Source organism: Malaclemys terrapin, chromosome 1 (assembly GCF_027887155.1).
Source record: "Malaclemys terrapin pileata isolate rMalTer1 chromosome 1, rMalTer1.hap1, whole genome shotgun sequence".
Classification (NCBI taxonomy): Eukaryota; Metazoa; Chordata; order Testudines; family Emydidae; genus Malaclemys; species Malaclemys terrapin.
The window spans coordinates 345808069-345824299 of NC_071505.1; the positions used below are offsets into that span (position 1 = coordinate 345808069).

General features: G+C 43.0%; 1 protein-coding gene across 1 annotated transcript in view; it reads right to left on the bottom strand.

Annotated features, from left to right (window-relative positions):
• RNF121 (ring finger protein 121) overlaps positions 1-16231 on the bottom strand; it is a 52180-nt gene that overhangs the window by 19414 nt on the left and 16535 nt on the right. Inside the window, exons 2-6 of the mRNA XM_054015940.1 lie at positions 12252-12289; positions 10919-11060; positions 9315-9469; positions 8483-8590; positions 5737-5857 (exon numbers count right to left, since the gene is read on the bottom strand). Coding sequence (XP_053871915.1) covers positions 5737-5857; positions 8483-8590; positions 9315-9469; positions 10919-11060; positions 12252-12289 — 564 coding nt within the window. The remainder of the gene's footprint in view (positions 1-5736; positions 5858-8482; positions 8591-9314; positions 9470-10918; positions 11061-12251; positions 12290-16231) is intronic.

Here is a 16231-nt window from a genome sequence, read left to right on the forward strand (position 1 = left end):
TGGTTCTGTTCAATTCCTCTGAAGCATCTGGCACAGGTCATTGTCAGGAGACAGGACACTGGGCTAGATGGACCATTGGTCTGACCCCCTATGGCCATTCTTATGTTCTTATGACAAGGGACCCTTATAACCACAATCCCAGCAGCCAGTTTTCATGTTATTAGATCATCCATTGGAGAAGCTGAGGTTTTAGGACCCTGCTCGCTCTTCCACAGCATCTTTCATAACATGACCTCAAAGCACGTCAGATATAAATGCAAACATCGCACCAGCACAAGAGAGGGTTTTCATCCAACACTGAAGAGGAGCAGCCTTGAGAAGAAACACAAGTTTAGGATTGGAGATGGAACTCAACACTGTAGGCAAATGAAACCACAACATAATTAGGCCTGTGCTTCCCACTGCCATGCTAGAGCCTCTGCATTTTTTTATTGACAAATAAAACTTGCAGAAGTTTTAATTTTGGGGGGCAGAATGCCCTCAGGAGTAGCACCTCCAGCAGCACAGCACAGATTAGCACCATGCTGAACATTGGTTTGGTACCAACTCAGAGGGCAGAATGCTACCTAAGGTTCACAGCACTATTCCCTGCAGAACCCAGATGTTCTTTAGGGAGGTCTCAGAAGCTGAGCGACTCACAAGTTTCTGGGTTCCCAATTAACTCAGGGAAAGGCAGGTGTCATTGTGGACAGCTCAATGGAAAGCTTCTGCTCAATGAAAAAAAACAAAACCCAACCAGATGTTGGAATGTGTGTGGAATAGAACAGAAAACACGGATTGTGATGCCATTGTACAGATCAGCGGCATGCCTTGCTCTGGAATACTGTGTCCAGTTGTGGTTTATCAAAAAGAGAAATAAGCACTTCCCTGTATCACAGAGCCAGCAGGGCTCAGAGGAAAACACGAAGAGCGATTAGAAACATGGAAATACTACATATGAAGGGGCAATATGCTACAACACATAATAGGGACTTATATAGAGAAGGTACATGGGGTGGTCTTTACTCATAATCCAAGAACAAAGGACATGGTATTACAGTGAAAGGCAACAAGTGTAAAACTAATAAAAGGGCTTTAATACAACTCCCTGCCACAAGATATCATTGAGACAGAACTCAGAACTCAAAGAGACTGGAGATGTAAATGGGTGATTAGACAGCATAAAAAGACTCCAGAAGAGATATAAACCCTCAGACTTCAGGGCATACATCAACCGCTAACTCAGGGGTTGGCAACCTTTCAGAAGTGGCGTGCCGAGTCTTCATTTATTCACTCTAATTTAAGGTTTCGCATGCCAGTAACACATTTTAATGTTTTTAGAAGGTCTCTTTCTACAAGTCTATAATATATAACTAAACTATTGTTGTATGTAAAGTAAATAAGGTTTTTAAAATGTTTAAGAAGCTACATTTAAAATTAAATTAAAATGCAAAGCCCCCAGGACCAGTGGCCAGGACCCAGGCAATGTGAGTGCCAATGAAAATCGGCACGCGTGCCATAGGTTGTCTATCCCTGCGCTAACTGATGGGGGCCAGAAGGTAGCTTCCTACTATGGTTAAATTATTCTATATTTGTCCACTAGACAGGTGGTACTGGCCACTGGCAGAGACAGGATACTGGACTAGAAGAACACTGGTTTGATCCATTACTACAGTTCCTATGTTCCAATCCAAATACTGACCAAGCTCAGTTCTGTTCAGCTTTTGAGATCTGACTGGATCATAATATAACTGTTATGGCAACAAAGGGGCTTAATTCTGGACACTTCATTATTTAAATTCCTTCCGGTTTACCTACACCTTTGAAAGAAGAGCAACACATGATTAAGGAGCTAGACAGACTGATTTATGATGACAAACGTAAAACCATGGTTAACTCCACAAGTCTTTGGTAGGGTGGAAATACCAAAAAGGGAGAGATCATTTAGGTTGGTACCTAAGTAATATGAAATTAAAGATAAATTCTGAGTTTCAAACCAGACTTGCTAAAGTTGAAATCCACAAAGATTGTGGAACGGTCTCCCAAAGTTGACAATGGCAGGGTCACTGCTGTGTCACTCAGAATGAGGCTGGACAAACCACTAGTGGATAAAACCTATACAAGTAACCAGGGAGGACAGACTAGACCCATTAGTTCTTTAACCATCTCCAACCGCATTAAAAAATCAGTTTCAATTCCAGGCCTGTCACTGTTGCTATGATTCTTCAGGTCTGAAGAAGAGCTCCGACTAGCTCAAAAGCCTCTCTCTTTCAGCAAGAGAAATGGGTCCAATAACAGATATTACCTCATCCACCAGGGTGGATAAAAATCAATTATTTAAAAAAACAAAACAAAAACAAAATCAGATTTTTATTTAAGTCAGATTTTTTTGATAAAATGTTTTTTGAGGAAAAATCCATCTAAAGATACATTATAGTTCAAAGATGGAATAGGGATCATACACTATAAAATTAGAATTTGAGACAATATATTCATGTAATGTTTAAGAAAAGTTTTGTAAATGAGTTCCAATAGTTCATGGATTAGGGACCCAATCTTATGGGGCTCCAGTTGAGATTATTTAGGTTAATCTTTCTATCTAGCCAATAGGACTCAGTGCTTAGTCTAGAAGATACCATCAGAGATGCTTAGTTTTGCAGTTCTCAAATTGTGGATTTGTGTCTCCAGAGATAATAGCAAAAATGTTTTTAAATAAACAAACAAATAAATGACTATATAGAGGTGAGAAATAATAGACCTCAACCCTATTGTGTCTCTGCAAATTTGTGTACACAGAGTCAATCCCTTACCTCTCTCTAAAAAGTGCAATGACTAGAAGATTGTTGGGGGCAGAATAGATCTGGACAAGGAGAAGAAGTCTGGAGATAAATGTGAGAAGGGAGGCACAGGCAGTAGAAAAAAAAGTGAAACTGTTTGGGCACCATATTCCAGAAGTCTTAAGGTCTTTCTGAGTGTAGCCTTCATTGATTTGAGATCTACCATACCATTCCCTCACTAGAAGGGAAATCCTATAATGGCAGCAGGCCATAAAAGAGACCCAGTTTGGGCATAAGAACCATTCAAGAAATATATGTTTGCTGATGATGTTTTAAAGAAAGTCACACCAGTGAACTGGAGGAAGTCACTTAAGCACTTGGATTCAGAGACTGTTGAAGTGATCATCTCACTTTTAACAGCAGTAACTTCTTCTGCTGGTGTAGAAAGAATATTTTCTGCCTTTGGACTAATTCATTCCAAACTGAGAAATTGTTTGGAACCTGAAAAAAAAAAAAAGCAGGAAAGCTAGTTTTTCTTTTCCAGATTATGAACAAACAGGAAAATGAAGGTGAAGATGACTGAGTTAGCTGCAGAAGCCAATATTTTAAGTTTCTCATGTTGACCTGTCTGACAGTCTAATTTTTTTTTAAATGCATTTAACTATTTTAGTTAAACAATTTTAACAAAAATAAACCTGATTTTAAAAAGCTTGAATGTTTAACCAAATTCAAAAATCCTTATGCTTGTTTTGTAAAAAATATTACATATGTTTGCTGTTGAAAAAAATCCAGAGACCTGGATGTTCTCCATGGCAAGAAAAATCCTCCAAATATAAATGATTAACCTGTTGAATTGGAGATAGTTCACCTCTCAATGACTTCATAAATATCTGCTTCAATTACCTTTGGTCAATGAAATAACCAAACAATCATTCATTTTCTGATATATCTGTAAAACTATTCTGAAAAGGTTTTCCAAATAAATCACTGTTTAAAAATGTATAGTGTGTAGCGTCTAAAAATGAAACCTACATCTATCTGAGTTTTGAAGAATATCTATTAAGATTATAACCACCAACAAGAATGCACTTTTATGTAGAAATCCATGATTAAATCGAGTCTTCGTGACTAGTGATTTAAATCATGATTTAAATCAAATCTTCCCTTTCACCCACCTTTTCTCACTGCTGCTCTGATTCATTCTTCTGACTAAGAAAGAGCTATACTGCCAGCTAGTGGAAGACTTTATGATGTATGGCAGCCTCACAAAACTACCCATGAAAACTTATGAAGCCAAGCCCAAGAAGTTCACTTGTCCAGTCTTTATCACAAAGAAACTAATGAGAACCCACTAGCCCCATCACCAAAAAAAAAAAAAAAAGTTTCCTTGCCCAGGACATGAAGAATTTTTCAAGACTGATTAAATTCCCCAGTCCAATGGATGGACCAGTGTTGTTTAAGATAGGAAAGCCCTCGGGCCAGCTGCATGAAGCGATTGGTTTCACAGTACAAAGACAGAGCCATAGCTAAAAAGAATTTGAATTGCTCTAGTGCATTGTGTGATCTGTGAGATCAGCTCTGGAAAGGGGGAACTATTTTTCTTTGGAACCTGCACATTCTCTTTTTTTCTTCTTTCCAAACTAAGGACATGGTTAATATACCAAAGATTGAGAGGAGGGGTTGGAAGGAGTGACATTTAAAGGCAAAACTGTGGGAACTGAATATCCTCAGTTGGAGTCAACAGATCAGAAGGTAGGAGGTCACTTCCTGAAAACCATGGATTCTCATGCTAGCTTAGGAACCAGTCGTCCAAGCATCCGCCATAGATGCTTTAGTGCTGGGAGGCTGAGGAGAAAGACAACCATCCACTTTCCAAAAGAGGACAGAACTGCTGAGAATACAGCTTCTTTAGTACAGAGCTGTATGCCAAAAGAACTAACAGATTAGACATTACTGAAGAGAAGGAACTAGACTACATGGATGTGGGGTCTATTCCATCCCACATTGGTTAAGTTGCTAAATAGCATATGGCCAAGGTGGAAGAGGGGAGCGATGCTGAAGAGTTTATTGGGCTACTGGGATTCTTTGGCCTTGTATAGATGAATATATTAGATAGAACCTATCCATGAGGGAAACTCACAGGCTCTGCACATTTCTTCAATGGCCTGTTCAGTTCATGTAGAAGAGAAACTGCCTGTAATTGTGGTCTTCAAGAGTAAAGTTCTCTTAAGGGAATGATCAGCCCCATCATTTATAAACAGCAGCTCTCAAACCTGTGGATTGGAATACAAGGGGTTAATGAGCATCCTCCTATCTCAGATTGTCTGTGGAAGCAAATTTTACTCCATCGCTTGCAGTAGGAGCCAGCCTCATGCCAAGAGCTCTCCCATATGTAGGCTCCTGCGGCAGCTTCTTTGTGGAGGACTGGCTACTAGAAGTGGGGTGACTAAGAGGTGGAGAACCCTGACTCAGCAACTCTACTAACCACCTTCTCAGGGAGCACCAAAGAAGAAAGGAAGGTGTTGTAGGCCATAACGTGGAACAGGTACATGGGGAGGTGGTTGGAGTGACAGACTGAAGGAAAGGGTAGTCATTCACTTAAGGTCTAATAGTAATACCACGTGGACCTGCTGAGAGGCATGGTAAAAGGTGTACGAATCAATGGTGGGCTCCACCGTAACATGAAGTCTTAAACCAGCTTTACCCATGTGGGATGCCAGAAAAGCAAGCAGCAGCCTTCAGAAGTGCACAGAAGACTTATGGAACATCCGTGCTTAGACACAATAGCGATAGGTGCCTTAGACACTCAATTTAGACAAACTTGAAGAAGCTGCTCTTTGGTGTCATCATTCCTGACCCCCTTCCCCATGAAAAGATAGCGTTACAGAAGCAAACTTCACAAGAAGTCCTCTGGTGATTAAATGCTGCACTAAAGAGAATAATCACAGCTCTAGGAAATGGTGTGTCCATGCCAACTCACCCCTATGGTTGATGCCATGTAATCCGCACACATTTCAGCAAAGTCCCTCTCAAGTACTCCGTAATAAAGGCCGTAGAACAGGAGGGAAACACCAAAATCCATTGCATCTTCGGGTTTGATTCTGCAGTGGAAGAGGCAGAAAAACGTCAAACGAGTTCTTCAGTCAAACAAAGTCGCTTCACTGAACACGTGCAAAGCTAGCCTGCTATAAAAACATAGCATGACAGGGTCAAAGGCCTCATTAGCAATATTTAATGGTGTACCATTATATCTACCTCGATATAACACAAATTCGGCTATAACGCAGTAAAGCAGTGCTCGGAGCGGGGGAGGGGGGAGCGAGGCTGTGCACTCCGGTGGATAGCAAGTTCAATATAATGCGGTTTCTCCTCTAACACGGTAAGATTTTTTGGCTCCCGAGGACAGCGTTATATCGAGGTAGAGGTGTATCCACACATAGTAGTGTCATGCACGACTGCCATGTCATAATCGCTGTAAATACCAGATCTTTGGGACTTTTGGCAAGAGTTATCTTCTAAATGCAGTGATATTTATTAATGTAGCATCTTGTGCTGGTGAATCTGTCTTGTTTTGAAGGAGATCAGACTAGATGATCACAGTGGTCCCTTCTAGCCTTGGAATCTACAATCCTTAAATTGCCTAATGTGCATGGAGTCCATACCCTTCACTGCTACACTAGGACCACAGCCTCGCTTGTTCTAATGGTGAATTCTCAGGCAGTGTTTCATAGTTAGATTTAAGGGGTAGCTCTGAGAGACAGGGGCTTCAGTTGCTGTTGCAGGTACTCAACATCTCTCACGAAGAGAGAAAAAGATAGCCAGGAGTCTCCTTGATCATCAAGGCTGGAGATGTTACACAGTGGCAAATAACTTTAGAGCACAAAATGGAGAAATCACAGAGCCTAACTTCTCCATGCTTCTGTGTGTCGGTGGAGCAGGGGGGGGAGGGGAAGAGGAAATCAGATCAGATCAGTACAGCACCACCACGCAACTCTAGATAGGGTGACAACTCAGACCCAGTTACAATGCGACAGTATCTTGGAGCTGGTTTTACAAGTGACATCAGGATTCCTGTTTCCCAGGAGGATGAACATTAAAAGGTACTTGGTACGGATATGCACAAGAGGAGGAGCTGGCAGAAGTTGGTGATGTTAACACTTAAGGAAAAGGAATGGATGTGTATGACACCTGAGCATTCTTGCTGAAAGCGGAGTTCTGGGCAGATAAGAACATAAGAACGGCCGTACCGGGTCAGACCAAAGGTCCATCTAGCCCAGTATCCTGTCTACCGACAGTGGCCAATGCCAGGTGCCCCAGTGGGAGTGAACCTAACAGGTAATGATCAAGTGATCTCTCTCCTGCCATCCGTCTCCACCCTCTGACAAACAGAGGCTAGGGACACCATTCCTTACCCATTGTGGCTAATAGCCATTAACGGACTTAACCTCCATGAATTTACCCAGTTCTCTTTTAAATGCTGTTATATAGTCCTAGCCTTCAAAACCTCCTCAGGTAAGGAGTTCCACAAGTTGACTGTGCGCTGTGTGAAGAAGAACTTCCTTTTATTTGTTTTAAACCTGCTGCCTATTAATTTAATTTGGTGACCCCTAGTTCTTGTATTATGGGAATAAGTAAATAACTTTTCCTTATCTATTTTCTCCACATCACTCATAATTTATATACCTCTATCATACCCCCCCTTAGTCTCCTCTTTTCCAAGCTGAAAAGTCCTAGCCTCTTTAATCTCTCCTCATATGGGACCCTCTCCAAACCCCTAATCATTTTAGTCGCCCTTCTCTGAACCTTTTCTAGTGCCAGTATATCTTTTTTGAGATGAGACGACCACATCTGTATGCAGTATTCAAGATGGGGGCATACCATCGATTTATATAAGGGCAATAATATATTCTCCGTCTTATTCTCTATCCCCTTTTTAATGATTCCTAACATCCTGTTTGCTTTTTTGACCGCCTCTGCACATTGCGTGGACATCTTCAGAGAACTATCCACGATGACTCCAAGATCTTTTTCCTGATTTGTTGTAGCTAAATTAGCCCCCATCATATTGTATGTATAGTTGGGGTTATTTTTTCAAATGTCATTACTTTACATTTATCCACATTAAAGTTCATTTGCCATTTTGTTGCCCAATCACTTAGTTTTGTGAGATCTTTTTGAAGTTCTTCACAGTCTGCTTTGGTTTTAACTATCTTGAGCAGTTTAGTATCATCTGCAAACTTTGCCACCTCACTGTTTACCCCTTTCTCCAGATCATTTATGAATAAGTTGAATAGGGTTGGTCCTAGGACTGACCCTTGGGTAACACCACTAGTTACCCCTCTCCATTCTGAGAATTTACCATTAATTCCTACCTTTTGTTCCCTGCCTTTTAACTAGTTCTCAATCCATGAAAGGACCTTCCCTTTCATCCCATGACAACTTAATTTACGTAAGAGCCTTTGGTGAGGGACCTTGTCAAAGGCTTTCTGGAAATCTAAGAAAGATACTTGGACCACTTTGAATGGTCTATGTGCAGGCACATCGCTTGTGATTGCTCTAGCAGCCAGAAGAGAAACTAGTCAGCACTTTGTTTTCCTACGTTACTGATGACATGACTAGGACTATATATGGCCGTACCTATTTCCTAGTGTGTTTTAAAGAGCCCCACAGCTAACACTTGGCTCTATGCAGCTTTGCCATTTGCCAAGCAGCAAAGATTTACTCACCTGAATAATAAGTTAAGACCAAAAAGAGTGAACATTACAGCCATGTACCCAACAATTCCAGTGGCGTAGCTGATCTTGTATATCAGCAGAAACCATTTATAGACCAGTCTGTAAAACAAAACACACACCCAAAAGTGAAGTGATTTTACAGGTATTTTGAAGGGAGTTTCATGGAACACCTGAAGGAGTTTTAAGATTCTAACTAAAGCTAGTTTATCACTTAGGACATTTGAGCTGTTCATATGAAAGGGAGATAGTGGGCTGCCCATTGGCTGGGGAGCCAGATTTTCAGAGTTCTAATCCCAGCTCTGACACTTACTCTTCCTGTGGCTCTTGGCAGGCCACGATGTATGGAATATCATGACTTTCAAGTCCAGTACTTCATGACCTTCTAGGGATAGAAAATACCCCCACTAGGACATGGGTCCACATATAGCCCTGCAGAGCTACGATCTACCAGGCTTTCCACCTGTCGCTTAGATCAGCAGAGATTCTGGGGAAAATTAATATTTCAGTGACAGGCTGATTTTGTTTGAAGCTGATCAGTTGTCAGCGATGTTAGAAGCACTCCTGACAGAGATGATTAGTGGGCAGAATCCAAGTGAGACGGTCAAAGGAGCGTGATTAATACAGTCCCATCATAGGGTCCCCGGCACAAGGTGGGAATATTGCTGGAGTCGGAAGCTGAACTGCAAAGCTGAAGCAAAGCAGTAGGTCTGCTGCATGGCAATCTGAATAAAGCCAGCGAACTGCTGCTCTCACAGAGGCAGCCTGTGCAGAACCATGGCTAGTTTTTGGTTCATGTGGCTTATGAGGAGACGATCGTGCTCACCTCGGAGTCGTCTGCACAAGAGGTTTACGAGTTGCTCTGAAAGTGACAAAGGCTGTGACAGCAGAGAAGAGGACCCAGATCACCATGAATCGCCACCAGTGCAGCTTCGCCGTGAAATAAAGGGGAACAACCCACATCTGGAAGAGGGTCACCATCTGCAAGAACAAAACAAAGGCCTTTCAACTAAGACCGAGCTCACACACTGAATGGCATTGAAACAGGCTACACCAATACTGGCAGCCCCTCTGTCCCTCTTAAAGAGAATACATTCTTGGTTGTATGGCCCTGGACACTATGAAATCTGAATTAAATAATATGTTACCCAACATTTTTTCAGTGGGTTAAGCAAGGGGCGAGATGGGACAGATTGTGGGGAAGGTTTAAACCAGAGGGAGAAGTCATTGTAATATTATAAATGAGCTACTGGGGTTTGCTCAGCTCTGTTAGAAGAGGCATATCTGCTCAATACTTGCCTCATCATTTTTTGTAAGAGGGTCACAGCAATTTTCTCCTGTTTGGGGGGGTCTTAAGAGTTTACCCACACATCCCTCAAAGCAGATACTAAACAGATGTACACAATAAGCTTCAATTATTCCATACAGATCCTTTCCCAGCACAAAGTTTTTGCAATGCAAATGGAATTGTTTGCAAAACTGCCATGTAGGAAACAAGCCATTGTCTGGCACTGTTAATTGGCATCATGAGGGTTTGAAGAACCCCCTGTTCTTGAATGGAACGATATTCCCTGATGTACAGTCTGATGCACCAGGATAGCAAAATCAATGGTGGCAGAGGGACCAACAGACTTGAGAGGATTCAGCAAACCAAGCGAGCGGACAAGCATCTGTGAGCATTCAAATGGCAAATGAGGTCAGCGACCATGAAATCCAGCTTCCACTCAAACAGTCTGCGTTATTCTGAGTAACGACAATGGTGAAATCCAGCTTCCATTTACATTGTTCTGAGTAACACCAGGGGTGAGATCTATTTGTTCCATTGCCTCCTTAAGGGCTAACACAACTTGGTATAAACTCCTTACTAGCAAAGAGTTACATATGCCAGGGGTTCTCAGCCAGGGGTCCGGGGCCCCCCGGGGAGCTGTGAGCAGGTTTCAGAGGGCCCATCAAGCAGCCAGCGTCAGACTCACTGGGGCCCAGGGCAGAAAGCTGAAGCCTCACTACATGGGGCTGAACCCAGCCACCTGGGGTTGAAGCCAAAGCCTGAGCAACTTAGCTTCACGGGGCCCCAAGCAACTGCCCTGTTTGCTACCCCCTAACACCAGCTCCGCCTTTTATATGCAGAAAATCAGTTGTTGTGACAGAGGTGTGACAGAGGTTTTATAGCATGTTAGAGGGGGAGGGGGTCAGAAAGAAAAAGGTTGAGAACCCTGGACATATGCTACACTGATAAGGAAATTGTATTTTGTGGCCTATGTCTCTCATACAGTTCCAATGCGCACTGTTGGACAGGGAAGGCAAATGGGTATTTCAACATCATAGGGCAGTCAGAGATTGACATTACTACAACTGTTTATATAGCTAAATGCCAGCTCCATTTAGCACCTGTAGCCAGAGGGTGGATGAAACAGGGTGGGAAACGCTTACATTGTAGGAGCGAGGATGTCTCTGTTTCCACTGTACCAAGAGGAGCTGTGCAACCACTAGCGTGGCAATGAGGATGAGGACCATTTCGGCATGCATGGCCTCATGGCCACGGTGCTTGGCGTGCATCCGAGCATGCTCGACCCTGAAATGAGAACAAGGCAAGTCAAGTCTGGAGTGCACAGGCTGGGATCAGGAAGAACTTGGTATGTAGAGCAGCATGGCAGGGTTGCGGGAAAGTTTCCAGGTCAGGGGATGGAAAGTGATTGGGGGGGGGGGGGGGGGGAGAGAATGTACTGTGGGGGAGGCTAGCAGAGAAGGATACTGCTATAATCAAGATAGGAAAGGCAGAGGAACACAAGTCTGGTCTGGCTCTCAGATTCTAAAGCTATAAAAAGCCAGGCATTTCTTTGGCTCAAGCTCTGTGCAGACAGGACAGATTAAGTTTAAAGTGTCTTCCTGGTGCTGTCAGCCTTTGGGAGCAAGGAGAAGCAGATTGCATCTCTTGTACCTACAATCTTGCAGTTGACTAGTGCAGCATTAGTGGCTGAAGAGGCTCCCTGCCATCATGGCTAGAAGGAGAGGCCAGAGCATATGAACTGATGCCCAGCAGAAATATGAAGGGCCAAACTAGAATGGACAAAATGTCCTTTAACTTCAATTTTGCATAGCAAGAGGCATCCCTCTCCCTCCTACCCAACGAAGGGGACAGGAGCCCCAGCTCACACCTCATTTGCATGAAGTGCAGCAGATTGACATCACTTTTGTCTTTGAGAGAGGAACAGTCCTCAAAAACTGCAGGTCCCAGCATGCAACGCTCCCTCTTTGAGGGCAGCTACCAGCTCATCTCAAGATAGAACTATGGGACTTGTAAGCTACATGGGCCTCACCACTATATTAAACATGAGTCCCACTGAGTTCTGTAAAGCTCATAGCTGCTCTCATCTGGGCTACAAGTCATGCTTTGGGAGCAGGAGAAAATGCTCCTAACTCATGGTTCACTTAGGACCAAGAGAGCACAATGCAAACTGAAAATATGAAACAAAGCTACTTCTATGAACCTTCAGGTCATTTCTACTGATTAACATTCAAGTAGGCTGAGAGTACAGTGAGGCCAATCCTAAACATCCAACTAAAATCGGTTCGATTAACAGAAGTGTGGGACAAATAATCCAGTAACACTGTGCAAGGCAAGTGGGCTTAGTCCACAACTAGATGTTATCGCTATGCATTGACAACTACAGCTATCCAGCCTCATTGGATAGTAAGACTGGAGTGAAATTAAGATTTATGCAGAGGTTCACCTCTCCCACACCCATTGCAACGCACCACTCACCTCCATCTCTCTTCGGGGGACAGTCGTGATAGATCAACCTAGGGAGGAAAAGCCATCAGTTACTGAAGTCCAAGAGCGGCAGTTAAAGCCTACAGGAGATCATTGCAATACTTTGTTTACACACTAGTTGAAAAAAAACAAGCTTTTTTCTGTGTAAGAGGAACTGTCCCTGGCTAAATGCTGTCACAAGCAATTTAAAATCATAACCGACAAGGAAACCACCAATTAGTGCATGCCTCACGATAATCATGTTGCAATTCTGACTAGGGCTGAAGGCAATGCAAGAGTATTACGTTAATTGCAAGGCTGTCATTAGAGATCCCAGGAAATCATGGTCAGAGAGTGTGCTTCTTAGAGTCAAGTAAGGGGTTCAGAGGAAGAAGCCACAAACCCATGTTCTAGCCATCTTGATTAGTCACCTTAGCAATCATCCTCCCAACATTAGCTGCTAGCAACCTAGGACTTCCATCTCTGCCCTCTGCCCTGGGCACTTGTGGAAGTTCCAAAGAATCTTTGCATCACTCCTCACGACTGTTAGATCACTTGGGTGTCTAAAGTACATTACCACACACCACTTTGACATCTCACCTAGATACACAACTTAGGACAGTTTGTTCTGAGCAGTGGCTGCAATCTCAGGTACAGCCTAGTAACCCCAAGGGAGCAGATGATTCAGCCCCCCTGCTTCATAGATGTAAGGGTCAGACGGGACCAGTCGGATCAGTCTGAACTCCTACATAACACAAGTCGCAGAATTTCACCCAGTAATTCCTGCAGCAAACCCATCGTCCCTGACCATCTTTTGGGAAACATTCAATCTTGAGTTAGACGTCAGGGGATTGCGAATTTACCACATTCCTCGATAAATTGTTCTAATGGTTAATTACCCTGAATGTTTACAAAAATTATCAGCCTTATTTCTAGTCTGAATTTGCCTGGTTTCAGTTTCCAGCCACTGGATCACCTTATGCCTTTGTTTGCTAGATTAGAGAGTCCTTGTCAACCAGAAATCTCCTCCCCATGTAGGTACACTTGGTCAGAGGGCATACTTTCCCCCTGTGGTAACACAAACACTGACGTGGCAGGCAAACAGTCACCTTGGGTGTGGTTAATGAAATCCTATAGATCCGACTTCATCTCAGCTCATCCTTAACTGTATTTATATTACAAACAGTTAAAACCAACAAAAGCAGGTTGCCTGGGGCCCAGACCAACTGACAGCCGCGCAACTGTTTAGACATGCCAGCAGACTATTGAAGTCAGGGAGTCAATGTGATATTTGTATTGGGCCTTGGCTTTTCCTCACATCATAGTATCCGTAAACAGCCAGGTGAGATTGTTCCGAGTGACGTACATATGAAACGTTGCACCATTGTGAGAGACAGCCGCTCTGTTTGCAGACAGGCCGCATCAGGGACATAGCATGCATTTCCCCAGTGCAAACGGTGTAAAAAATGAACATGCAGCTCCTCTTTCCACACAAGCTCATTAGATTAACATTCCAAGTTCAGATTTAACCTTTACCCTTTAATCTTTTTATATGCAGCACTTAGATCGTGTGTGTGCAAGACTGCTGACTTCCCTCAATAAACCTGCCTTCAAACAAGATCTAGAACTGAGCGCTCAACTACTTCTGACCATTAAAGATCTCACTGACCCTCTATCAAACAGGGACATGAGTCCCAGTGTCTTGATTAAATTCCATCTTGGCTAAAATTCTGGTTCCCCTGTAGTTTCTGCTGATAGGGTTTCCATCTCTTTTGTCCTAGTTTGCACAGTGCGCCTGTGCACTGTTAAAGAGCTGCTGTATTCCACCCCGGAACGGTGGAATTACAAGGGATTTAGTCCCTGCTGGCTTTGGAAAGCACTTTGATAAATGCAAGATACTGCCATAAGAACACTTTTATTTAAGGTTTAGGGTTTGCTTAAGAGACCGAGTAGGTGGTGATATAGGAGCTGAAGAGATGTACTCACATCAGTGCAACTCTCAATGCTACTTGTTCCTGACTGTTGGATACTCTTTTCTTGAATCATGAGAGGAAGCCACAGGACTTTCAGTTACAGCAGAATTCAGTTTAAACAGTCAGGACCTGATACACAGCCAGAGTCAAGAAATTCAGTACGGCAGATAACCTGTTCCCAACTCACTGGGAGTGGGAGAAGCACAAAAGAATAAGGCTGATATTCCCAGCCTGACTCAGCTTCAAATTGCTTAGATTTTGCGGGTGTAGAAATTACTGACATTCTCCTCAGAACACTGGAAAACCAGTTACTTCAGCAAGCACAAGGCAGCTTCTCTACCTCAGTGTCCTTACTGGATTTCCATGCTGCCGCAAGTATGCTCCTGTCCCTCCCATATAGTCCATGTGCCCTAACCCACCACTGACCGTGTCTATGTTGGGAAATTTTTAGAAGAGTTTCCCCACTGTTGCTAGAACTGCGTAGATGGGGTTTTATCTACTGATTGTCTTGACAGGCTGAGGAATAATCCCGCAAATGATGGAAGCCCCATTGCTTGAGAAATTTTAAGAGAAGAGGAGAACTGGAAAATAAGCTATAGGAAAGAATCCTATGCAGACATGAGGAAGAATAGAAATGAGCTATTAGTCCATAGATCAAATGTGATCTCTGATTTCATAACGTCTTTTTTTTATCTGTTAAGTGCTGACAGATAAATTTTCTCAGCATTCCAAACAATAATACAATCTCTGCCTGCAGTAGTTTACAATCTAATTCGCAAACACAGGGGAGAGACCCAAAGGTTGGTGCCAACTTAAGCAGTGATCCAAGACACACTGATTCAATAAGACTAGTCCTGTGCATTCCGAGATTCCCCATGTGTAAAGTTACTCAGGTAACCAAATGTTTGCAGGATCAGAGCCCTGCTGTATTTGAAACAACAGGGGTAAAAAAATTAGATGTGACCATTAGTATAGTTAGGCTTTTTCAAAGTTAATCCTCACTGTAATGGAAACGTTTTTACTGAAGACTAAACTTCTCTGGTTCCCATCTGCAAACATCCCGCAGGAGAGGGGACAAGCAGTTTCTCGTATAGAGTTACGCATCGACTAGACAAGAGAAGCTTTTAAGGGAACATTACAATAAGCATACCAGTTGTTTGAGAATGCTGGACAGCCCTTGTGTATAAATGGGTACCACCTGAGCAGAAGAGAGCTGCCTCTAGGGGCAAAATGCATTCGGCAACTTTAAAAAAAATTACACACCCGAAAGGTAACCTGCAAAGGGGGGAAAAATGTTTATGTCATTGTTGCTTTATGATGTAGAAAAGAGACCCCTTAAACAAATGTTCCCTTTCTCTGTCAGAGGTACTAGGATTATCCAATCGTGCTCTCTCTCTCTCTTTTCCTGGAGGATTTCTTAGATGACTCAAACATGGACCAAGAGGTTTCTAAGAATTAAACTGAAGGGGTGGAGGCACTGAATCCTTAAATAAGAGGGTTTCACTCCTAGGTATTCAACAAAACCAAACCAATTTGAATAAACGATGTTCAGCTAGCTATCGGTGAGTGGGAAGTACTTTGCTCAAGGTTTTTATTTGGAACCCACAATGAGCATCACTAAATTGAAGAGCTCTGAGCTATAATAGGGCAATAAAGAGATCTCATGAAGATGGTGAACTCTTCTCTGTATGCAGCTATCCTTGTAATTTAACAAAGTTCACCCACGCTAGGAAAAAAATAAAAATAAAATCCACGTTGTCTGATCCAGAAAGAGGGTCAGCCTCACCCGAATATATGGTGCTTTGCCTGGCCAGCAAAAGCTTGTTAAACTTGTCTGAGACTAAGCCCTGGTCTACACTGGGAGGGGGGCGGGGGGGAAAATCGATCTAAGATACACAACTTCAGCTACGAGAATAGTGTAGCTGAAGTCGACGCATCTTAGATTGACTTACCTCGCATCCTCACGGCGTGGGATCAACTGCCGCCGCTCCCCCGTAGACTCCGCTTCCGCCTCTCTGC